The sequence below is a fragment of the Triplophysa dalaica genome, chromosome 11 (assembly GCF_015846415.1).
Source record: "Triplophysa dalaica isolate WHDGS20190420 chromosome 11, ASM1584641v1, whole genome shotgun sequence".
Lineage (NCBI taxonomy): Eukaryota > Metazoa > Chordata > Actinopteri > Cypriniformes > Nemacheilidae > Triplophysa > Triplophysa dalaica.
The window spans coordinates 18,623,837-18,650,621 of NC_079552.1; the positions used below are offsets into that span (position 1 = coordinate 18,623,837).

General features: G+C 37.2%; 2 protein-coding genes across 4 annotated transcripts in view; one reads left to right on the forward strand and one right to left on the reverse strand.

Annotated features, from left to right (window-relative positions):
• The window catches only part of si:dkeyp-121d4.3 (uncharacterized), a 50,344-nt gene extending 25,443 nt beyond the window's left edge, over positions 1-24,901 (reverse strand). For 2 of the 3 annotated variants that reach the window (XM_056760071.1, XM_056760070.1), the window contains exons 1-10: positions 24,064-24,900; positions 21,427-21,528; positions 21,188-21,324; positions 20,999-21,041; positions 20,681-20,806; positions 20,480-20,578; positions 17,439-17,660; positions 14,695-14,832; positions 14,486-14,608; positions 14,283-14,396 (exon numbers count right to left, since the gene is read on the reverse strand). In XM_056760071.1, coding sequence (XP_056616049.1) covers positions 14,283-14,396; positions 14,486-14,608; positions 14,695-14,832; positions 17,439-17,660; positions 20,480-20,578; positions 20,681-20,806; positions 20,999-21,041; positions 21,188-21,324; positions 21,427-21,528; positions 24,064-24,633 — 1,674 coding nt within the window. In that variant the 5' untranslated portion in view covers positions 24,634-24,900. Of the gene's footprint in view, positions 1-14,282; positions 14,397-14,485; positions 14,609-14,694; positions 14,833-17,438; positions 17,661-20,479; positions 20,579-20,680; positions 20,807-20,998; positions 21,042-21,187; positions 21,325-21,426; positions 21,529-24,063 lie in introns of all 3 variants that reach the window. The other variant, XM_056760072.1, reaches the window with a different exon arrangement.
• An 841-nt stretch (positions 24,902-25,742) lies between these two features.
• dnph1 (2'-deoxynucleoside 5'-phosphate N-hydrolase 1) lies at positions 25,743-26,783 on the forward strand. The gene is made up of 4 exons (XM_056760076.1): positions 25,743-26,038; positions 26,115-26,186; positions 26,264-26,374; positions 26,507-26,783. The coding sequence occupies exons 1-4, from the start codon at positions 25,903-25,905 to the stop codon at positions 26,644-26,646; spliced, it is 459 nt and encodes a 152-aa protein (XP_056616054.1). The 5' UTR covers positions 25,743-25,902; the 3' UTR covers positions 26,647-26,783.
• The last annotated feature ends 2 nt before the right edge of the window (positions 26,784-26,785 follow it).

The following is a 26,785-nucleotide window of genomic DNA, read 5'->3' on the forward strand; positions in this document are numbered from 1 at the left end:
TATCTCGGATCATGGTCCAGTTTCTTTAGCTCATTATGCAATAAATTATATTAGTGAAATCTGTGGCGTCTCCATCCGAAATGGTTAAAAGATCCGGATTTCGCAGAATTTATCGGAGTTCAGATGGATAATTTTTTCAAAGAGAATAAAGATGAAACATCAGCTACTGTGAGGTGGGAAGCATTTAAGGCATAGATTAGAGGCCAGATAATTTCCTTAACAAGCTCCAAAACCAATAAACTTAAATTGGAATAAGAATTAAGCTTGCAGAAGAAAGCGCCTATTTTGACACTTCAAATACTATACATCATAAACTTCTTAAACGTAGAGCTCAGTATAATACCCACTCCGTAACAAAGGCTGAAAACGATTTAATAAGATTGAAACAATCATTTTACGAGCATGGAGAAACGGCAGGAAAATTATTAGCATGGCAGATAAAAAAATTCATAAAGAAAAAGCCATAAACGGTTCAAACTTCAAACTCCGATTGGAGAAACAAGATCTAATCCCTTAGTAGAGCTGCAGGATCCTGGATAAATTGAGGATCCCGATTATTTTGTTTCAAATAGAGATTGCGATTCTTTTACAATTCTGAATGATTACTAAAAGTAATACATTATTTATTAGATGTTCTCACAAAAAAAGTTTATTTAGGCATGTAATATGCATGACTTCGCTTCAAAATTTTTACATATTTACTGGTTAACCTACAGTAACTATGGTGAGAAATGTTTAACCACAAATTCCATAAACTAGTAAACTAAAGTGTTTTTTTTTTTTTTTGTACTTTAAATGCAAATGATTAACTTCCTAAAAAGTATAAATGCATTGAAGTAACTTGTATATAAAATATTTCTCAGGAAAACAAATTCATAAGGTGACACTTTTTCTATTTTATACATTTGCCTGCTATCTACAGACCACTTGAAGGGGTCTTTACAGAAAGACACTACTGATAAACATAACAACGCAGTATTCTCACCTGTAAACAGTTTAAAATAACCTGAAAACATGAAATCATGGGCAACTTGACAAAAACCTCGAATAGGCTCCTCTATTAGCGTTAATAGAGTAATAGGCGCTCTGATGACGTGTTTTACCATAATGACGGATATAAACGCTAACTCGGATTTGTCGTTAGTTTCGTTTCAAACATGTCCAATTAAGATGTAAAGCCTAGTCAGAAAAATGTATCACAATCCTGAAAGAGACTCATAAAGTAAATACAGCCTGACAACAAAACTGTTCTTATATGTTGCTCTGTTATTTGATGTGAGATTAATTTGGTAGAGTAGGAGCTTGTAAACGAGTCTCATGCGTGTGAGTTGGCAACTCTCTGCTTTAATCCCAGTACTTCTGTTATCATTTGACACAGAAATAATGATAGTTGGTGTTTTGAAAAGACTGTTTGTGACATCGTTACATGCCTCATAATAATAATTTTAACTTCTGTGGCAGCATCAGCAAATATTGAAGCGTTATGATTTTAGTACGAGGTATAAGTTAATAGACACACGAGAATTGTTGATTTTCATTATTGAGATCGTCTGGTGTTCGAATCGAGATCAGGATCTTTTAACGATTAATCGTGCAGCTCAATCCCTTAGAGACAAATAAAATTTGTTTCATTTTATAAAGATTTATATAAATCTGAATCATCACCTTATACTTATACAGTTCCCACTAATATCAGACGGTACACTTGAAGAACACAGAATCTTGGACTCTATCTCAAAGATGAACAATGGTAAAAACCGCTGGCCCCGATTGTCTGCCAATCGATAAATACAAAATGTTTAAAAAAAAATTGTGTTGGTCCTCTAAAAGAAATGTATGCAGAATCTCTTCAAAATGGTTACCTACCCCCAACACTGAGAAGTGCTTTAATTACTTTAATTTTGAAACCTGACAACCACCTACCAAATGTGAGTCAGTCATACAGACCAACTTCTTTACTCAACACAGACGCCAAAAAATTGTCCAAAATTGTGTCTAAATTTTTTTGCAGAAAAAGCGTTTGATAGGTTAGAATGGTTGTATATGAATGAGGTTTTGGCTTTGGATATTTATTTCTGCGCTGGATCAATATTTTATATTTTAAACCAACAGCTGAAGTGAGGACCAATAATACAACATCAAGACCTTTTCAAATATATAGAGGCACATGACAAGGATGCCCTTTGTCTCCAAGGCTCTTTATTCTAGCATTAGAACCTTTAGCAATCCTGGTTAGAATTAACCCCTCTATCAATGGCATAAAAATAAATGATCATGAACATCGAATAGCATTATACACAGCCGACCCAAGAAAAGAACCAATCTCCAATAACGCATCCATTTTCCAATGCAATCAAATGGCTTTAATAATCTAGGCATAGCCATCACTCCGACTATTGATAGTTTAGTCCCTGCCAATTATAACCCAGTCATAACAAAAGTCAATGAATCAATGTAAAGATGGTCCTCCCTGCCAATCTCACTTATTGGCCGTATAAATATAATAAAAATGAATATACTCCTAACATTTCTGTGCTTATTTCGTTCTATCCCACTTTCTCCTCCATTAGGGTTTTTCTCTAATAAAAAAGGGACTCCCAGAGACACATTTTTTCAAATATTTACAAATTTGCAGATATATTCAGAATAAGCTTAAAGTTTGTACTCGAACTTTACAATCTAGTTATGTTGGCTCAACGAACCTGTCCTGAAGAGTTTGAAATAGTTTGAAAGGTTTTATTGATAAACTTTTTCTTACATGATGGAAAAAATAATGTGACCCCAGTGTGTAAAAACCGGGCTTTGTTGTTAGCATGATTAGCATGTTCGCTAGCATAATTAGAATGTTGCCAGTATGATACTCCTAGCCATGGGTTAAACGAACCAACCCCTGTGTCTCTATGATGTTCTGATGCAGAGATATAGGTATTGCTAAACAGTTGCTAGGCTAACCTGTTTGGTTGCTATGGGCATGGCTTAGCATCTGCCAGTTGATGATACTCTAAGCTATGAGTGAAACGAACCAACCCCTGTGTCTCTATGATGTTCTGATACAGAGATATAGGCATTGCTAAATGGTTGCTAAGGTAACCTATTTGGTTGCTATTGGCGTGGCTTAGCAGAAGCCAACTGATGATGCGTCAAACCGACTTCAACTTGGTTTAAAAATAAACAAAAAAGATGATGTACGGATCTCAATCGAGAGGTTGTCCATAAAGTTGGGTCGTAGATAGCAAACGCCCAATCACCACGCCGTTTGAGTCTAGACCAGGGGACCAATGGCAGTTTTAAGAGTCTCGACCAAGAGAACGCACTGAATTGAGTGGATCCAACAATTCAGAGAGATAGGCAGGGGAGAGATTGTACAGCAATTTTCTTTAGACAGGAAGGTTTTAACTTTCGCAAGACGACGGAGATGGAAAAAGCAGGAATTAACCACTCCATTTATCTGCTTATCGAACTTGAGACCCTTGTCAAACCAGACACCACAGCTCGTTGCTCTATGATTTATACGCGTTGTAAGAGGACCAAGATCGTGGGTGATGACATTAAAAGCATCACGTCCAAACAGTGTTGCCACAGTTACTTTGAAAAAGTAATCTGATTACTGATTATACCTCTAAAAACGTAGTTTTTGTACAGATTACTGGATTTTAAAAGTAACTAAGTTAAATTACGCGTTACTTTATCAGTTACATTCAGCAGCTGCCGCCAACACCCCCGCTGCCTCAACATAAAAATGACAATGGGTTTTGCCAACACTCACTTTATTGGAAGTGTATTTTTACCAGTAATGTCAACAATGTATCTACTGACATTTTAAGTTGAATTTACACTATTTCCTGAAAAAAACACGTTTTTATTAAAAATAATATAAAGACTGATTTTCTTGATTTCACTGTTGACACTTTAATAATGGCAAAACATACTATTTATAATCTGCATTATTTATAAATGTAAGTATTGTACTACTGTAATTTCTTTTTAACATATTTTATGAACATTGAACCTGTTGTTCACAGCATTAGAGCAGCAAGGAGTGGTTTTACAAAACAAGTGAAACGAGAGCGAGTCAACCGTATTTAAGGGCAGCATTTCCTCTAAAACAAACTGCCCGATAGAGATGCGTGGAGAATCTAACATGTCACCCGCATCCACTGTTTCAAATAAATTATCCACCTGCCACCCGCCCGCACGTATAATTTTCTCTGAGATAGATATCCGCACCGGACCCGGACTCGATCGTCATTTAAATTACTCAGTAAATTTTCTAGCACTGTCTTTGTCTATAAATACTTAAATCTAATATTTCGATTTAGCACACACATGATGTACCATATTAGAGGTACCAGTCTTATGGCTTTCATATACATTAGTGGTGGGCCGTTAACGGCGTTAACGCAGTGAGACTCTTATCGCGCGATAAAAAAATGTCGCCGTTAATCTATTCTCAAAGTTGGGTTGGGAGCTGGGTCTATACTACGCAAGCTATGATGACTTTCACCTTGATATTTTAGCGCGGATGTATACTAGCTTAACTGCACTGTACGGGGCGAGAACGAGATTTTTCAACTCGCGTGATTCGCGTCATTCGCGGAAGCAGAAGCCGCCTCATCATCTCATAACCAGGGCTTCATTCGTGCAGCAAGTAGGTCTATTGCCTCTTTGCATTAACATATAAATCACTCGCGCTTGACACGCCATTCGCGTTTGGTCTGAACACAACATAACGTTACTGTGAAATTACCGCATCAAACGTGACGTGCTAACATGGATGCAGCTATGAAGCCGCCGGGTTTGCTTCAGGGAATATTAATTTTTAAGAAGCTTCCCAATAGAAACATCGACAAGACTAAGGTTGTTTGCACCTTGTGCAATGCGGAATTGGTTTAAAAAAAACACTTTCTCTCAACAGGTAGTGGTCTAGCTTTAGTTGAAACAAGTAACTTTGTATTGAGATCTAATGTATTATGGCTCCTGTATTACATATTGCTTGTTGCTCCCTCACTCTTTGTAAGTCGCTTTGGATAAAAGCGTCTGCTAAATGACTAAATGTAAATGTACTGTAGGAGCTCTTCCAGTCTCAAGTACCACCTGAACGCAAATCATCCCTTAGCGAATGCGGAAGTAAACACAAGTTCATCTTATTGAACAATTTAATTTTCATCACCAATTATCATAGTAGAACAGCTTTCTCAAGCAGTTTGTGATGCATTTTGGAAACAGGAGATGAGCCCCTGGTCTAATGCGCCACCTGGCTTGAGAAACCCGGTCTCAAAGACTTACTTTTAGGGCTGCAACTAACGATTATTTTAATAATCGATTAATCTGTAAATAATTGTTTCGATTAATCGATGAATCGGATAAAAACAAAAACCAAGAAAAGCATTCATTTCCAACCCTTTATTCAAAAACAGAACTAAAATCTTTAGAAAGTGCACAAGCATGTTGCTCCTTGAACATCCCTGAGCTGTTATAAAAATAATAAAATCAAATAAAAATGGACTAACACAAAAAACATACACATGTATGCTTTACATCTGCCAAATATATAGACTTTTTTAAAATAAAAGTGCCACCTGAGCTGCCAGAACAATAAATAATTTATAAAAACTAAAGAACAATACAAATCAGAAAACTTAACAGGATTTGTTTGAATGTAAGAACTTGTTCTCTACACTACACTGCAGAAAGACACTCGCAGATGCACACACTCGCAGACGCACACACTTTTGCAGACGCACACACTGACAAACACTGACACACACACACTCTCTCTCTCAAATTCACTTGAAGCTTATTCATTCAATTACTACCATCATTGTAGTAAGTGCAAGCTTCATTTATACACCACATTTTAACAAAGCTTAAGATGACCAAGAGCTATAAAAGAACTTTAAAATTAAATTAAAAAGTACAACACACACAAATATATTTGTCAATAATAACCTATATGGGAGAAAGCACAGAATATACACTGCAAAAATTGCTTTTCTAACTTAGTAGTTTTGTCCTGTTGTCAGTCCAAATTTAAAAAAAAATCTTATATCAAGAAACATGTACTAGACACATGAAAAAGCATAAGAAATTATGTCTTGTTTTCTGAAAAAACACCTCAAATTAAGTGATTGTTTGCTTAAAGGAAGAAAAATTATCTGCCAATGGGGTACAAAAATAATCTTAATGAGATATAATTTCAAACAGAAATTTTAAGCATCAATCAATTTTCTTGTCTAGTAATCTTGATTTAAGATTTTTTAGATATTTGGACTGGAAATTAGACAAAATTACTAAGGAAGTTTTGCAGTGTAGCTATACATGACAACAGGTTAATAAATGAATGGTCCAAAAAAGGCAAGTGAATAAAAACGTGTCTTTAGTCTTACAATGCAAAGCGCAAAGTAACTACACCACCCCTGATTATACTGTTATTAACGAGCTAATGCTAACTTGTGATGCTTGTCAATCTGGATAACGAGTAAACACCAGCACCAGGGACATTACGTTCTTCACTTCGAAACGGAACAAAAGTAGGATTCTGTAGTGACTTCACCTGCTGTTGAACTCCCTTCCTCCTCATCATAGACTCAAACATGTTTGAGTTTCAGGTGCTGGATCATTGCCGCGTTGCTCCCGCCATGTCGCGTTTGCATATTTTGTAGTTAACAGTTTTTCTGTTTATTAAGTGTGAAATGCTCCCGCACCTATGATGACTTGGGTCGCGCTGATTTCTCTGCCTCCGTCATGTATCTTTCCTCCGCTCGTTTTTTTATTTTTGCTCCGCCCTGTATATGAGGCGCCGAACTCTGCTAGCATCAGTGCGCGAGAGAGACCGAGTGTGTTTACTTCGCTCCGCGCTCAAATAAAGTTTTTTTTTTTAATAACCAAACGTCTCCGCGTCACGTGACACAACGAATCGATAATGAAATTCGTTGACAACTTTTTTACTAATCGATTTTATCGATTCGTTGTTGCAGCCCTACTTACTTTTAGTCATTATTTGGGTAGCACACATATTCTGAATGCCTTCGGCAGAATTCAAATGAGCCATTTTAATCTAGATTAATCTTTTTAATCTTTTGCCTCCATTTCTGCTTTAAGAAATAGACCGTCCTCCACTGTCGCCACGCGAGGATTTCTTTTAAATTACTGCAAATTAGCGCCTGATGAAAAATGCATTTAAAACATTCGTATTTTTAGAGAAATGTTGTTAATATTGTATATGATATCGTCCACCCGCGACCCACCCGCAATTAACCTGAAAGTTTTTTTTTATTACCCGACCCACCGATCATCCGCAGCGCCCATGAATTTGACCGCCATCCACGCATCACTACTGCTTGACCAACTTCTTTAACTCTCCCCCACTTACTGGTTTTGCACGAAAGTCCAGCATTTGTTGGTTCGGTGGTGGGGGACCTGCTGCTCTCTGCTTCGCACCACCTGGTGGGAATTGCTCTGTTAGTTGGACTGTGCAGTGCTGCGACTCCAATTGTTTCTTCAAATTTAACGTAGTGTTTTTGTAGCTAGATAGCACTTTGTCACCAGCACAGAGAGTACAACGAACCTTAATATTGCCATCTAGCGGAAACAAACTTGTGACATATTTCCAGCTAGAAACGCGCATCTCTCTCCTCCCTCCATTGTTGTTTACATTTGTGTCGCTGTGTGGTAGGGGCTATTACACGTGAATTGTCCTCATGCTGAAAACGTGAATTGTCGCATAATGCTACGTGACTTCACTCCCTGAGACGCAAGAAGAAAGCAAAAAATATATATTTTCACCAAGGAAAATGACGAAAATAGTAACGCACAATGACTTGGATAAATAACTTTAATCTGATTAATGGTTTGGAAAAAGTAAAGCGTTAGATTACTCGTTACTGAAAAATGTGGTCAGATTAGAGTAGCGCGTTACTAAGTAACGCGTTACCGGCATCACTGCGTCCAAATAGGATGACTTCTGTTTTCCCTTCATTAAGGGTCAGAGAGTTATTGGTCAGCTATGATTTCAATTCGTAGATGAATCTATGTAGTGCTCCAATTTTAGATTTTTTGATACCTTTTAGGTGGAGATACAATTGCACGTCTTCAGCATATAGGTGGAAGGAAACACCATATTTCTTTAGAGGCCGTTTTCAACTGAAAAGGCAAGAAATGTTTTGGCTGTCCGTTTACATGGAAATGGTGTTAAAGGAACTGAAGTCTCAAAGTGAGACTTTTTGAAAATGTTGCCGTCTTCGTTTCCATGTAAACTGCAAGACGGAACTTTCTGAAAACGATGATGTCTCGCGCATGCGTGTTATGCGCTCAGTCAAGCGAGTATAGCCAAAACAATATGGCGGCTTCCCGTACTGAGCTCTCACTGTTCGACTATGTATTAACGTTTCCCCAACAAAATGTGGATTTGCTGCACCAGTAAGACCAGCGGAGACACCCTTTTTACATTCGCCAGACTTTAAACTCACTTTTACATTAGCAAGAAAAAGTATGTGAAGCTTTTGGAATTTCATGGTTTTCTGAATTAATTTGTTATAAAATGTGATCTGATCTTCATCTTAGTCAAGGGTATTGGCAAATTAAATGTGTCTAAAATAATACACAATTTATTTATCTTTCACATCTTTATTCAGAACCAAAAAAACGTACGTAAAACACTGAACGAGCAGGGTATCTACGGCAGGACACCACGAAGGAAGCCACTGCTTACTAAAAAGAACATTCCTGCATGCCTGACGTTTTCAACAGAGTACATTGACACTCCACAGCGGTGTTGCCAAAATGTTTTGAGGACTGATGAAACTAAGATTGAACTATTTGGAAAAAACACACAGCACTACATCTGGCGTAGAAAGGGCATGGCATATTAGGCCTGTAGCGACACGTCGTCGACGTCAACGCTTTGCCACAGCTCGCCACACACATGGGAGACCAAACCATTGCAGAATGGAGGACGAAACAGCAACCTCTCACATAATTCCGAACAAAGCCCCAATAAAAGAAAAAAATCATAAAAAAACAGCTTGCCCTAAATCTTTGAAGGTATGGGAACTCTTCAAAATTTAGACCCAAACGTAAAGGTGTCGTTATTTGTGCTCTTTGCCAAATGGAGTTGGCATACCACACCAGCACAACAGCAACGTTGGACCATCTGAAACAGAGGAACTTTCTTGTCACGCGTGTATGAGACAATAAGTAAGAACTAACGTTGGCTAAATTAATTTCATGTTTGTATAGTTTGTTGTATAGCTTGAACTCTGTGCACTTCGGTGGTGCTAGCTAACTATCTTAGCTCTCCGTGCAGATTGTTCGTGCTAGGTAGCTACTGGCGCCTAGACAGCTGTGTTTAGCTAACGTTAGTTATCACCTAATGTTGGCTTGAATGGAAGCTAGCTTACGGCTGCAGAACACAGCTATCTATAGTAGCTGAAGTTCACGTTAGCTACTAACCTATCACGAACAAACTGCACAGAGAGGTAAGATGCACTGGTTACTTGTTAAGCCTAGCACCACCAAGTGCAAAGCTGCTGGATAGCCACGTTAGCATTCAAATAAACGAATCATAGCATAGCACAGCAATGAGGTAAAGAGTAGATTGAAAATACCCAATTGTCATAGCTGTTGGTCTAATATGCATTGCTTTTGTGTTTTCATAGGACAATGCAAAGAACCTTGGCATACTCTCTTGCGAAAGAGACAAAGGTGCTATGTTAATGTTGTTATATAATAATTTTCTTTATCTTACAGGTGATCGTCAAAGACATGAGGACTTTGTCTATTGTTGAGGGGGAAGCCTTCTTCGACATAATCGAATATGCCTGCCCAGGCTTCAAATGTCCCTCCAGGTGGTGGTTCACAAAGCAGTTGGAGACGTCATATCAACATACTCTTGAAGATCTGAAGAAAGACCTAAAGAAGAGGTCCACAAAAATCACACTCACCACCGATGCCTGGACAAGTATTCCCACAGAGGCATACCTCGGAGTGACCTGCCACTACATCAACAACAACTGGGAGATGGTCTCATTCGTTTTGTGCACAAACCCCCTTGATGACTGTGTTATTGCACTGTATTTTTTTATCTTTTGTACAGGAGAGATTTATGTTGGGACTGTAAAGCTGAAAACAGGAATTTTATATCGTGTTAAACACTCTCAGGAATGTCTATACTGTGCACTGCACAGTGTTTTTTATTGCACTACAACTTTTGAATTTTTTGTTCAAGAGAGTTATGTTGGTACTGTAAAGAGTAAAGAGTTTAACACTAAAAGAATTGTATTTATTTTATTTTGTGTATAGCAGAATATTTTTTGCTGTGAAAAACTGTTGTTTAATAAAGTATATTATTAAGATTTTTGGGGGTATTTATTTGATACATTATGGATTTTATTAATCAAGCAACAGAAAATAATGGTTAGATTAATCGTCAAATTAGTCGACTAATAGATAAAATAATAACAAGATTAATCGTTTAAAACATAATCGTTTACCCCCAGCACTACGGCATATCATCATGAAAACATCATCCAACTGTAAAGTATGGTGGGAAACATCATTTTTTGAGCCTGCTTCGCTCTATCAGGGCTTGGCCAGCTTGGAATCATTGAGGGGAAGATGAATTCCCAAGTATATCAGACAATTCTTCAGGATAATGTGAGAATGTCTGTACGTCAGCTGAAACGGTGTAGAAGGTGGGTGATGCTAGGGCTGCACGATAAGGGCCAAAATGACAATCACGATTATTTTGATCAATATTAAGATCACGATTAATTAGCACGATTATTTGTTGATTTTAACCAAAACTATTTTTTATTGTCACACAAGCTAATTACATTTACTGCCTTCACATCCATATTGTGCAACATTCCTGCTAATGTACAGATATGTGCATCAAAATAAAATAGGTCCTCTTATTCACCAAAATTCAGTGAATCTCCTTAAAGAATAAATAAAAAGAAATTAAAACAATAAAGAAAATGTAGCAAAACTTCAACAGGGCACTATTTTACATTTTACAATGTGTAAATATATTTTAGGAAGCAAAATATAAACTTAAGTTGTACCTGCATAATGGATGTGAATAAAACTAAAAATAAAATACACAATCAATAAGAAACAATATTCCATAACAGAATGTAACCAAATAAGAACATTTCAAGGCAGAAGAACAATGCCGAAAAGAGTACTGTAGTTTAAATGGACGAGAAACATGTTTTCTCTTCGTAAGACATGCAGAAACTTGGTTAAGAAATACACATGGATACATTTATTGCATAAAGTAAAACGTCTACGAGCACGTCAATGATTTAGTTGTTCTAGACTGCGTATCGCGCTGATCAAACGTGATATTTGGCAGCCGGAAGAATCAAGTGTTGTACAGTCACGAGTGATTTCTTTCATTGTGCAACGTGACATTCACCTGATGAAATATTGGTTAAAACATAATTCGGATGTACTGTGTCTTATACCACCGCTAATTTCCTCTTTGGTTGAGCTGAGCTCCCGCGTCCCTCCATGTACTGTAGCCTGCCTGTCAGTTCCTCACACTTATAAGACCTGGCCGGTCCTTGAGTTGGCAGGTATTCATTCGGAGTGTGAATATACATTAAGAAACTCATCAATTAACATTTATCCTTAGAATATAAATAAACATTTTGGCGGCCGCGGAACATTATGAAAGTAGCCCAAAAATCCGCAACCCGCGGCTCCGTAATTTTTCCCGCAATTGCATTCTCAAAATAGCCCAATTGTGCGGTAAAACCGCGTACCTGGCAACACTGGACTGTCTACATCTGGAAACTGACTGAGCTGCTGCGCGCTGCAGGGAACAACTCTGATTGGTGCATGGACGCACGTGATCAGACATCGGCTTTACAGCGCGCTAGACTGGCTTTAAAAAAAATAATACAATTAATACAAAGCGTAAATGAATGACGCATTTTAAATATCGCTCGATCACGCGAATTTGATCGTGGGAAGCCAAAATCGTGATCGTGATTAAAATTCGATTAATTGTGCAGCCCTAGGTGATGCAAGAGGACAATGACCCAAAACACCGGAGCAAGTCCACAACAGAATGGGTTCAGAAAAACTAAATCCGCCTCTTGGACTGGCTAAGTCAGAGCCCAGACCTCAACCCAATACAGCTGCTATGGATTGGCTTAAAGAGGGCCATACACATGAGAAGTCCAAAGAATATGACAGAGCTAAAGCAGGTCTGCCAGGAAGAATGGGCTAAAATCTCTCCTCAACAATGTGCAGGTCTGATCCACAGCTACAGGAAGCACCTGGTTTAGGTTATTGCTGCAAGGGGGGGGTCAACCAGTTATTCATTCAAAGGGTTCACTTACTTTTTCCACTGCCATTTTGAATGTTGAGTGAGTTTGTTCAATGAGGACAACAGATTTTTTTTAGGGATGCACCGATCCGATACTCTGGATCGGAATTGGGGCCGATCCGGATGATTTTTGCTGGATCGGGTATCGGACTGACGGGTTCTCTTCAGTCCGATCCGTTGCGATACCCGTGGATGTTACTCTAAAGCTTCATAAGGGACTATCTATCAGGAAATTACCATAAACTGTGTCATGCACTGTATTCGTTGTCATGTATTTTGATAGCTTAATGCGAGGAATAAACCAATATAGCATAATTAAAAAACTCTGACCTCCGCTGGTGCGGTCATCTGTCAATCTCAATCCTGCATGCGTGTGTCCGGGAACAGTCAGGACGTTACTCGTTCCAAAGTTTTCAATATTCTTCATAATCACTAGATAATAGACTGTGGTTTTGTTTAAAATTCATTTTGCCGGAGACTGTACTCGCTGAGTGTAACGTTATTAGATTCAAGCACTGGAACCGGTCTATGTTATGCGTCATTCATACACAATAACTTTTAACTTTAGGATGGATTCAATGTTCTATGATTTAAACACATAACATATCTCTTCTCTTTGTGTTATAACTGTTTTGAACTTAGGAAGCAAAGATCCCCGCGAATACACGATCATCACTATCCGGGATGTGCGTGAGTGAAGCGGGTGCATTAAGCGCATCATTCTGCGTCCAATGCGCATGACTTTAAATAACGTAGAAGCGAATGTATTAAGCGCATCATTTTGTGTCCAGATGTGCATGAGTGAGTTTGGAGACTTTTATATTGTGATAGCTTTGTGCAATAAACAGAGATTTATTTGTTAAACATTTTGTAAGTATCAGTGCTTAATGAGACCACATTTTGTTTTGTATGTATTTTTAAGTTAAATAAAGCACCAAATAACATTAAAAAAAATCATACTTTTAAGTAAAAAATACTTAAGTGAAGGAAAATGGTAGATTTTAATGTACTCATGGATTTAAAGTAAAAAAAAAGAAAAAAATGTATGGACTGTAGTGGAGTAAATATGCTGTGCTTCATACTGTAGGAAAGTATTTTTTGTCCAAAGTTCTCTGATAAAGTACATATATTTTAAAATGTACTTGAAAGTAAACTTTCTTAACTATCCACCTCTGGCAATAAAAGTTAAAATATGCAAGTCTACTTTTATCATGAAAAATAGTGCTAGTATCGGATCAGAATCGGTATCGGCCGATACACAGAATTCAGGGATCGGAATCGGACCGGAAAGGAAAAAGTAGGATCGGTGCATCCCTAATTTTTTTGTGTTATTATTTTTAGACACAAAGTTTGTCAATACCCTTGACTTGACTTGATACCCAGAACAAGATCAGATCACATTTATTGACAAATTTACCCAGAAAATAATGAAATTCCAAAAGATTAAAGATTTTTCATGCCACTTTACGTCAACCAACGATATTAAAAAGCACTTTTGGCTTATTACTGTTCATGTGTATGTGCAAAGGCACCTCCTGTTTCTTAACACAACCACATTGCCATCGACTGGCCTGGCGTGCATACTGGATCTGTGTAAATGCAGATTGTTTTGACAATGCTGTCCAGTGTACATGAAACCTTCAAACCGTTTCAAGTCCTAAATAAACAAAAGAATACCATGATGAACACATCTCTGCGTGTACATGCACTGAACAGTGTTACAAGACACGATTGAGACATACTGCGGTACTAGCGAAAGTAGCTCATAAATTAATCTTTGTAGGAAATAATCTTCTTTTAAGGTTTGGGACAGAGATAAACTCTATTCCGATAAGAATAGTTTGATATGGGAAGGAGATTACTTTTTTGAGCTTCTAAAATAAAACATACTTTTTAAAGTTTACAGAACGTTGCATTATCCCTTTCGATCATATCTATAGCTTACCTCCTTTTCCGGTGTTTGTGAATTCTTTGAGGCGGTTTTGAGAATGGTTCCCTCGTGTTTTTCACTGGAGACAACCAACTCCTGACAGCCAGCCTCCAAGGTCACCGGCTTCCACTACAGATAAAAGATGACGATAACTCAAAGCAGTTCATGTCAGTTTTCTGCACAAGACACTCAAAGCCAAAATGAAAAATGTGGATTACCCTATCTTTGGCAGAAGAAGCTACAGCGGTGTTTTTCTCAGATACATCTTCATTCGCTTTGTCCTGATTAAGAGTTTCCTCTGAAAGCTTTTTCAGTCGGATGGCCTTCTTTGTGTCATTGCCCTTAAAACAGTGTTCATGTATTATGTATTATGTATTTTTGAATACAATATAAAGCCTGATGTGGGGGTTTGGATACTTTTACTCACAGACATAACTGTGAACTCCAATTCATCATTCACATTCAGTTCATTTTCAGACAAGCGGTCGGCAGCAGAGGCTGTCAGATTATCGTGTTTCTCTGATTTAATGGTCAGTGTTCCATTAGACTTTTCCACAATCACACCCTGTGAATAAAATGATAGAAAAATTGATTCTAGACTTATTGGGCTATATAAGGGTGTATGTATTGTAAGTAGATGGGCAGAGAGAACATGGCATGTAAATTATTTGACTTTTAATATGATTACGTGTTAAACCAGTCGCTTCCCTTTTTATTGAGCAAGAAGTGGAAACTTTGAAAACTTGATTTGCCAGCAAGTTTCATTAAATATGATGGTAAATATAACTAGATGACTGGTGCTTAAGATTTCTGTTCCCACAGCGTCCATCATGCATGTGATCAGCCAAGGACAAAAAAGAAGGAAGACCAAACGCACCCTCACACAACCCCAATCCCCCCAAAAAGTATTTAATGTTACATGATTAAAAACAGGAAACTGTCTGCCAAATATATATATTTTTCACTCAGCAACACAAAAAATGAACTACTGTAACTTCACCAATTCTGTCTGCCTACTTTGGAAATATCAGTTCAAATGTTTATTAGTTTATGAGTCACCTAAACAATAGGTTGATGGTTTGTGAAAATATCTTATGCTAATGTCAAATAAGATGGCATTTAAAAATGGCCCTCGAGTTCTTTATACTAAGCCTACTTTAAGGAATTATTGTAATCAGGAATAATTCCTGAAACAATAATTGAACATAAAAAGTAAAGAATATTGTGGCCTCAAGAGACTTCCATACACAGCCACTAGATGGCGCATCTATGTCACTCATACAGCGTTTTTTCCAAATTAATTGCAGGTTTTGCAAAAACTGCATGTTTCGGTTTTAGTTCATTTAAATGCATGTTTTCAGTAGAGACTTCAACGCGTTTATATTACAGTGACTAAATCGGCCATTTGTATAGTTTCAAGCCATTAAATCATGGTATAGCCGATTATAGTCTCTGTATATAGATAATGTTTTAATGTTAAATCATATCATATAGACGTCTCAACTTCCAGACTCGGGATTACAGATTTCAATTCCCCACTTAATTAAAAATGACACCACACACATTTTTTGGGAACCAAAAAAAGATAACTCCCAAAATTATGTTCTTCTGAATGAGGCGGTCGCTCTGCATTTATAACAAGTGTGTGCATGACGTAGAGAGCGTAGAAATGATCTTGTTGGCCAGCTGTATGATTAGCATGTGCACATCCCCAAACCCCCAATCACGCCACAAATTAAAATAAATCTAATTTATGCAATTTACGCAGGTTTTCCACGCAAAGTTAAAAAAATACGAAAATCCGTATCTATACGGAAAAAATAAAAATTAATAAGAAGCATATAATGACCTCAAAAAGGTGTCCTGTGTGAGCCTTCATTTCGAAGCAAGGGAGAAGGGGGGGTCTCATGTGTAGCATTGTCTGTCGAATTGTCCTACCCTGTCAGATTTCCCTACCGCAGGGCAAAATTTAATATAATCTAAACCACATCGACAAAATAAACAGGTAGGATAATATTTAAATGCAAAATACCCTGTCACATAGCCCTACCAGTTTAAAATAAACACACAAAATAAATCGACAGCCTTAATACCCTGCATGCGTACATGTAGACTTGCGGTGCAGAGCTAGGATCAAGTATAGCATAGAGAAAGTATAGCATATACTTGATTTACATGTTAAGTCTATGCAAAGACGCTATTGACCTACTTGTGGCGCGATTTGCGCGAATCGAGCGTTCGCGCCAATTGAAAAATATGAACTTTGGCTTTGTTAACCAATCAGGAGCTTGCTCTAGTATTGAGGTTATTATGATGTTGCGAGCGGAGGCAGAAATCCCAAACAACAATGGAGGACAAAATCATAGTTGCTGTATGTGGATACATAGAGCTGTATGATACCTCTTACTTTTATCAAAACAGAAATAAAAAGGATTTTGCTTGGAAGAAAGTGAGTGAGAACGTCAGACAATCTGGTAAATTGTCAAAATCTTTACACAATTTTACACATTCGCGTTTGGTCTGAACACAACATAAGAGGAGTGGTGTTTTAGTAGATGTGCAGCGCAGATCCAGACATTCACAGAGGCTGCGTGCTTCTCTAGTAACGAAAGCAGAACCAACAAAGGGCAGAGCTAGCACTACTCCATTTTTCATCATTTACACCCAGGTCCCATTTAACAGTGGGAACAATCGAGATATCTGTAGTTTTAGCAGCATTCCGTTCAAACGGAAATCTTATCCAGTATTACATTTAGTCGATCTAAAGCAGTAATTGTGCATCAAAAGATTTCACCTATGTCAGTACGCAAATTAGCTGTCTAAACTTATTTACAGAGAGCTTTTTTAATTTTGGTCGCACATACGCACCTGCACACCACTTATGTGCATACCTGGCTAAAATGCTGGTGACACCCGTCTTGCAACATAATAGTTCGTCACAATAATTACACTTAGCATTGTCTTTTTGTGATTTCGCAAAATGCAGCCACAATTTACCGCGAGGCTTTCTTATGGATCCGATTCCAGAATTGGAATCAAATTTCGATTCCCAACCCTACTTAGGATGATGTAACAGTGAAATAGTTTTGGATGATGCAAATGGTCATCAAATGGTAACGTGGTTGTCTAACACTAAACAAACAAACCTCTGTGTCATGAGGGGACACTTACCTTCTCCCTGATTTCCTTAGTGAGCTCAAAAGTGTCTGGAAATTTTGGTTTGATGTGTGTGGCTCTTTGTTCCTTAGTAAGAACATTAGACATCAGGTGAAACTCCACACGATCATACATCAGAAGAGTCACACTGGTGTCTGTCTTCCCAAAAGCCAGTTTAATGGGATCCACAGAGATAATAGCTCGGACGCGGCCTGGATAAGGCTCCTTTGTGTTGTCCTGAATAATTACAAACAGAAATATGAAAATGTCTCAACTAAACAGGAAATTGATTTAAAAGCAAGAAACTCTAGGTGAGCATTTCAAATAGATGTTCAGGGATTTATTGAGAGACAACTACAATTGTGACCCCAGACCACAAAACCAGTCATTGGGGTCAATTTTTCAAAATTTCGATTTATACATAATCTTAAAGCTGAATAAATAAGATTTCCTGTACAGTTTGCAAGGATAGGACATTATATGGCCGAGATACAACCATTTAAAACTCGGAATAACGTTCCGAGGGAAGCTGATGAGTTAAATCAGTTGTTTCATATTGGTAGAGATCTAAAACATTCTGTCAGGGGTCCCACGTAGGACTGGGCTATGAAACGCTGATGTAGATACCAGAGGTGGACAGTAACGGAGTAAATTAAGTTGAGTACTGTTCTTATGTACACTTTTTGAGTATCTGTACTTTACTGGAGTATCATTTTTACTTAGTATAAATACTTGTACTTAAACTTCACTACATTTGAAAGACAAATAGCATACTTTTTACTCCACTACATTTATAAAATGTCCAAAAGTAGAATAATTTCTATACAGCGGGTTTTCCTGTGTGTGCAATTTATCTGGCTTGCGATCTGCCAGGCCCTTTTACTGTTACCAAGTATTTCGCAGTTTTCCAGCAAGCTTTGAATGGCCTTTTGGCAGATTTTTTTACGCAAATCTGGCAACTCTGGGATCTTCCCCTCTAAACTAATGTAAACGTAGGCGCTGCGACACTGTTGATAGCGCTTTAAAAAGGCAAAAATAACTATAAAAGACAAAAAAAAGGCCCATGTTAAAGTGTGGTGTAATCATATGTGGGTTACGATCAGTCAAAGATAGTAGAAACTTTGTCATGAAATTGAAAATGATTGGCATAATGAAAAATCAGCAATACATACACCTTGAGCTACGTGTGCGTGTTAACTTCTGATCTGCTGCTTTGGGAAATGAATTATGTTTTTACTGAAGTAACTATAGTTGAAGTATTCCTGTTGAAATAAAACAATAGAAACCTGCCCAAAATACAACAGAAAATGTAATTGTTCTAATGGTTATAATATGGATACTGTTTGTCTACTTGTATGTGATGGATTCTATTGGTGGGAAGATAAATACTATTGGAATAAAACGCAAAACACACAACAGAGGAATTTCATTTAAAAATCTCATTCTAATTAAAAAATTCATTGTTTAGTATTTGCAGTCAAAACAAATGAACCACAAATTTACCATTTTCTTTATATAGGAACCATACTCCAATTAATAATCTTTAGTTAAACCGCAGAAACTAAAAATACCATAGTTTCATTATACTAGATATAGTTTATGTTTGTAGTAAAATTATGGTTATACAAGTGGTAATAAATCTAACAAATACATGGTTTCTACACTTCACTATTTACAAAAACCTTACAACTAACTGGTAAATTGCTGCTAAAACTGGTAAAGTACAAACACTGCTCATAAATACATATAGGCCTAGGGGGCTTATGAGCATAATTAGGCTAAATGATCATACAGGATTATATCTAAACTAAACATATATGTGCTAAACATATAAAGCTCTTAAAGGAGTTGCTCAGTGCAAAATTTGCCCCCATTGACTTTCCATAGTAGGAATAAAAATTACTATGGAAAGTCAATAGGGGCAAATTTTGAAGTGAACTACTCCTTTAATACAACTGATACTGTGAGCTACTCCGTGTATTCAATAGGTTGCTTTAGAGGCATAAGGTATATGACAATAAAACAATTTACAACTGACATAAAGGAAATTTACTTTTAATACTTGAGTACTTTAAAAACCATGTACTTCTGTACTTTAACTCAAGTAAGAATCTGTTCAATCAACTTTTTGCTTATAGTGGAGTAATATTTGTCCAGTAGTTTCTGTACTTTCACTCAAGTAAGGAAGTTGTGTACTTCGTCCTGTACATATGGCAATTTCTGTTATCAAAAGAGTGCCACAAGACCCTCGCGGTTTGCGGTTCGCTTTTTTTAAACCATTCCAGAGCGCAGTGTCGTGCATTTTTGGTGGGTTCTGTGCGAATCGCTCCCAAGTCCTCTGTAATTAGGCACATGGGCAACACTGTTCTCTTAAAACATGTGATGCCAGGGTGCCTTTGAAACGTCTGTGCCAAGGGCGCATCAAAGTCATAATCCCTCCCTGTAAACTCCCTGTGTTTGTAGGTGTGATTCTGGTTATTTTTTTTCACGACTTTGAGGCATCCACTCACAAAAAAATAAGTATTTTAAACTTGATAATAATATCCTAATGATTTTGGCATAAAAGAAAAATCAATCACTTTGACACATACAATGTCTTGTAGGCTATTGCAACATACTATTGCATACATACCCGTGCAACTTATGACTGGTTTTGTGGTCCAGGATCACAATTATACTTCACAAATGGGGCTAATATCAGTTTTTTTTATAAATGTGTAAACAGACTTTCACTTTGTTGAGACATCTTCTATTGGTAGCTGCATAATTTTGCTCGAAGGGGAGAGTTTTCTTGTGTCATATTAAAACATTAAAAAGCCCTTTACCCTAAAGTAAACTAGTACATACTCTATGAAAATATACTCTAAAAGCCCCTTTAAATCATTTAGCAGGGTAGTATGGAGGAATTTCATGCGCGTGTGATTTGTCTTTCACAAAGACACTTACGCACATGATTTAATACACAAATGGATTTAGAGACAGATTTACTTCACAGAGCAAAATAGCACAAGAGCACTGCTGTAGTCATTGAACAAGAAACTAGTTATATGACTTACATCAGTAAGTGTTCCAATAACAACACCTTCATACAAGGTACTCTCAATGTCCTCCGTTCCTCCTGGGGCCACTTTCACATCAGTCGCCACTTCTTTTCCCTGAGATAACCAGAAACAGTTATAGTACGGACACAAATCAATAAGCAATACTTCATTAACAGATTTCTGGGATTTGTGCACATCAAATATACAAACACTTACCATAGTCTTTACTACGGTAAAATGCACTTTAACCCCAGGCACCAGATGAGCTTGGATTCCGTAAAAGGCATTGAAAGCGAAAGAAAATTTCCTCAGATCGTCACGTTCGATGAAACCACAACTATTCTGTGGAAACATAAAACAAATTGTACAGCATGATATTACCAAAATGAATAGTTATAGCACTGTTATTCAAAAAAGACATTTAATGAAAAATAACTTTAGAAAAAAGGTTATTTAAGAACACATTCCTTCATATTGACAATATAACAAGGCTTCCTATATCTTAAATAAAACACTGAAAGCAATAATACTTACACCAACAAATGTAATGACTCCCAATGAGCGTCCACGAGGTGGACTGAAAAAAAAATTGTTTGCAGATTACTTCACCTCTACTTCACAGTCCTTTTTATTTGAGTGAATGGTGTGTCATTTTTCCCAAACCACAAACAATTGAAACACAACAAAGAAATGATCTCTTCAGAACATGCAGTATGAATTTACGTTGCTATGATATTCTGGAATGTTGACATCTTGGATGCCACTGTCTTAGAAGGCTCGGTTTTAATCTCTTCAGGTTTTGCCGGTTCTTTTTTCTTCTGCGGTTGTGGTGGACAAGGTTTTCTGGGGGGCAGGATGCCCTGAAACAAAACCACACCAGTCATTGTATTGTAAATCTAAAACCCTGATAACATTTCAGTCGTTTGGTTAATAAATATTAATGAATGAATAGGCATACTAACAGGGGCCTTAAATGTCTGGGGTTGTGGTGGTACTGAACCTGGGCCTTGGAAATCTTGTGGTGATCCAGCAAACCCTCCTCTCTCTCTAAATGCAGGGTTGCCCTATATTATGAATAAACAAAAACTATGCTTATTTCTGCATGAATACACAAGTCATATCACGTTATTATACATTAGGAGCTGGACAGCTTTTTCAACATTTACTTAATGAAAAAATAACCATTTGAAACCTTTTTGGACAAAAATGACACTCACGATAAGGAGCACAAAAAAATCTGTACATTTCCATTACATAGACAATGAAAACTTTGTTATTTGGTTAACTAATAAAAGCTTTAAGCATACAGTAAAACCTGAAATAGATTTACCTGACTAGAACTCTTTATTAAACAACATTTTTAGGGTTTAGTTTAGGGTGTTTCATGTTACTTCTTGTTTAACTGATGTTAAAGTGATAGTTCACCTAAAAATGAAAAATCTGTCATCATATATTTACATGCGAGCTGTTCCAAATCTGTATAAATGTCTTCGTTCTGATGAGCACAGAGAATGATATTTGGAAGAATGCTTATAACCAGACAGATTCCCCCTTTAGATTCCCTCTACATTCCCCCATTGACTCAAAATTGGTTAAAAATTATATATAATTTTTTGGTTCTGTTGAACACAAAAGATGACATTTGGAAGAATTTAGGACAGCAAACAGTTCTGGGGTACTTTTGACTACCATTGTCATTTTTCCTACTATGGTAGTCAATCGGGGGCAAAATCTGTCTGTTTATAAACATTCTTCCAAATATCTTTCTCTGTGTTCATCAGAACGAAGACATTTTTTACAGATTTGGAACAATTTGAAGGCGAGTAAATGATGACAGAATTTTAATTTTGGGGTAAAGTATTCCTTTAATATCACTATTTGTTCATTACATGTAGAGGGATGGTGGACAGTGTCATAGACAAAAATACAAAACATCATGAGGTTAACACATAAGTATTGGCCAAAATCTTTGGATAAGCCACTTGTGGTAAACTATGATGCATTTTTGTTATTTCTGGAGTATTATTTTCCAAAGAAAAATTGTCACATGGACGATTGGCACATGGAAGCATAACAAAACCATATGCTTTCCTGTAGCTCAGTGCTTAAATGTAAATATAAATATGCTGTCCGTCAATGTGTGTTTTTTTAAAGTTCATTTTTTGTATATGTGTATGCAGTTTATATGATTTGATTTATAACAATACATTTAATTTGTTAAATCTGATTACACTCTTTGCTTAAAGCATATATAAAAGTATTTATCTAAGAGTTAGATCAATACGCAAGTTACTATATGTTAAATGTATAACACCGGGGTCCTGTGAGGCATGATATATGCATACATCTACATAAATAACAGGCTATGTAAACAACTAATGTATGCATAAAAAGTAGGGCTGTACCGAATACCATTTTAGCTTCGAATTTTCGGTAGTAATCAACATCGAATATACGAAGCTTCGGAGGGAGGGGGCTGAACATATTCGTCTCTCTAATAAAGGCAGGAACCTCAGTGTTGCTGCGGACCCAATGAAGTGGAGTGTCGCAATATGGACACCCGACACGTTCAGAATTAATACACTTTTAATAAACATAATAGCGCGAGACGAAAGCGGCCCGCCTCACATTAAAATAGTTCCGTTTTGTTTTTAATGACAATTTATATTTCGTTTAGTTTCTGTATCAAGTTAATCTAGAAAAAAAATCGATATTTTTGTGTGTGTTAAAGTGCTAGCATAGTTTGATTGCCAACTGCGCTGGAGTGCGGATTTAAATGCATAACATGGAAACAGTTTATTTTGTTTCCATATATTAGTTTAGAAAAATGTTTTTAGTATTTATTATTTGTTTCTCAGGAACAGAACGCAGTTTGATTGCCAACTGCATGGCGGGTACGAGACTGTTTAAATTCATCATTCTGTCACCGTAAGAAAAAAACTTTGGATACGCGCAACATAGTGACATGCAACCTGTCCTCCTTACCTGGTCCCAAACTGCTCCAAATATTTTGTTTTTTTATCATGCAGCGCTGCACAGACCGAACAGCGCAAAGCATCTTTAATTAATTGCTCTCGTGTTGTTTTGATAACATAAGAAGATCTGCACAACACGCACATAAAGTTGAAGACATAATAAAAAACAAACTAGCATTTTTATAGCCGTACTACTTATAGAACTCATTTTCTTTTTTAAACTTGACGTGCTGTTGTGCTAGGCCAGTTTCAAATCGCATATTTGGCTCACTGCCTTTGTCTTGTCCTCACTGGATTTAAAAAGTGTTCCCACACACCTGAGGTCTTCGGCATTGTTGTCTTCTCCTTCAGATTCACTAAATCATCACGTTCACTTATGGGCGATTCATATTCAAGCCCGAATGCGAAACACTTCGAGGGGTGTTAGGAAAAAAGAATATTCGAATCTCAAAATTGAAAATCGAACGCCAACCCGCCGAAAGAATATTCGAAAAGTCGAATATTCTGGTACAGCCCTAATAAAAGTCACGATATCTATTGTTATGTGGTCACAGTAACAACACTGCAATCACACACAACAACCTGATTGAAACATATACTTGTTTTAATAGCTGTCTAACTTACATGTGCATCCATCGGCGGTGTATAATTTGGGTCTCTTGGACGGTAACACTCCATTGGTTCATATTCGGGGTTCACCATAGATAAACCCGGTCTGTCTTTAAACCCAGAAGGGTCAGAAGGGTATGAGTTCGATGGTGTGGAATAAAAGTCTGGAGGTAGATCGTCAAAATCCGGATGATAATACCGCGGTCCGCAATCTGATGAGTGAAAGCGTTGCGGTGGCGGTCTTTCGTCAAACCCCGGGTGATGAGGAAAACGAGGGTCACCGCGGTTTTCAAATGGGAAGAATCCGGGTCTGTCTTGGAAATTCATCCCGTGAAACGGTTCATCGTCCATAAAACGTCTATCGCATCCCATGTTGTTCATCATCATTCTGGGTTTCGGTCCGAAGTCGTTTGGAGGCACGGGAAACCTTTGCCCATGTGGACCCATAGGGCGGACTGAAGCGGGTCCGTGAAACCCGCCGGGAGGAGGAGGCCTGGACCAGCACTCTTCACACGGATGGGGTCCAGGAGGACGCATCCCCTGCCGGGGTTGACCTCTTCCCCTCCCGCGTTTGTTTTTGCCCATTTTCCACAAGTCGGTGCTTACGGATCAGTGACGTCCTGCCACACGTTTCTCGGTGGCCAATGAGCCCGTTTTCACAACCACGTTACTTTGAACATGTAGCTGTTCAGTTATCGTTCACTTTCATGAGTCCCGAAGGTGCTTAAAGTCGGATTGGATTAAGTATTTTACTACATTCTAACTGACGTGTAGACTATTGACTTTCCGTAAAATTTACGTTAAAAATAAACAACAGTCCACTGACCAGACTCACTTCAACGAGACCTCAAGCGAAGAAAGGATGGAATGGCCAGCGGACGTGACGCTTGTTTCAAAATAAGAGTGCATTTCAGCGTGACACAACAGGCAACGCCTCTTAAAGGCAAGCCTCCGATTTTAGCAAATAAAAAAACTGTGAATAAACTAGACAACACCAGCATTTTAGATTTCATCAGTTAAAATAATTAATTAATGACTACCATATATGCCTGAGATGATTACTAGAACTTTTAAAACTTTTAATGAAATTATTTTAACAATGCAGACAAAACATGACGACGTCTGTATAAATACTAATGTAAGGTTTTTCTTTGATTCCTTTTGCCGCCGTGGGAAATACTTTAGATTAATTTAATCTGAATCACCAAAGCGGTGTGAAGTTACACTCCTTCTTAATATACTTTTCTAAAAAATTATTTTCACAAATAAGTAGACATGTACAAAACGTACGATCGATGGATATATAAAATTATTTCACAAGATTTACAAAACTAAACTAAGGCTTCTCTTGATTTAATTAAAATACACACATTTCTAGGGGATTCACGTTAAGTGAACATTAATCTGATTTATTTTTTGCAATCATTTCAAAATGTGATTACATATCCCAGACAAAACAACATTCAAATTATAAAATAAAAGTAATACAACTAAAGTTTCTCTCTTTGACTTTGTTAATTTATTAATAGTACTTCGATTTATAAATCAATTTTTTCTGACCTTACTAGCAGAAATTTGACAGTTTGTATTTGTTATGTAACGTTACTCTTACATTTTGTCAGAAATAAGACGACACTATTTGCAAAATAGAAATGTGCGATTCGACAATTACTTCTAATAAAATACATTTTTGCGTATTCTGAGTATTTTGATTTTGTTAAATTAGCAGAAAACAGAAACGCATTGGTTGTTTTGATAGCACTCTCATGCTTTGTCGGAAGTAAAGATACGCAAGTGACGCATTTCCGAATCTGAAAACTATTTTCAAATTACGATCAGGATATTTTCCAAACTATGAACATATACTTTTGTGGAAGTATTCGTGGTGGGAGACAGGATGTGAATATTTACCAGAGAATAGTCAAGCAGTTACAGAATTATGGCAACGTTTTAACAGAGCACGTCAGCTATGATAGTTTGTCTGATAAAGGTAAAGCTCTCTTCGCCACCTAACGGACGTGACCATTTTGTAAGACTGCAGATGTAAACTTGTACTTCTGCTTCAGGTGAGGACGCGGTGCTAAATGGAGACAAAGCCATTCATGATCGGGATATGAAGTGGCTTATGATGTCTGATGGTGAGAGATTATATCATCAAGTCAAATGACATTTAAACAAACAAAACAAAATTTTGATAGGTTTTTTTCTTTATCAGTGATAGTGGCTGAGGTGACTCAACCATCTTTAGGAGTGGGTTATGAACTTGGCCACGCTATGGCCATGAAAAAGAGGGTTCTCTGCCTCTTTAGACCTTCTTCTGGCAAAGGTATGAAGAACTTCTCAAAGACCTGTTTGTTGCAGATTTAATGCGATTTATAGATCTTAATATACTTTATTATACAGGCTAAAATAGCTTTACAGAATACTCTGCTAAATTCTAACATAAATCGTCTTTTAGTCTTGTCTGCCATGATAAGCGGAGCATCATCAGATTCACTCTTCCAGGTGCAGGACTACAAAGAAGATGATGTTGTGAGCATCTTGGAGAAATACTTTGTCTCAATAAAAGCTGATCGTGTCACTTATAGATCAACATGACTATGAATGTTATGATTCCACGTAGAGGTTATAAGGTTACTTAAGTGTTATTTTTCACCTTTAAAATGATGTAAATGAGTGTGTTTATGTACAGTATATAAATGTGAATAAATCAGCCATGTGCTTCACAGAATGAACC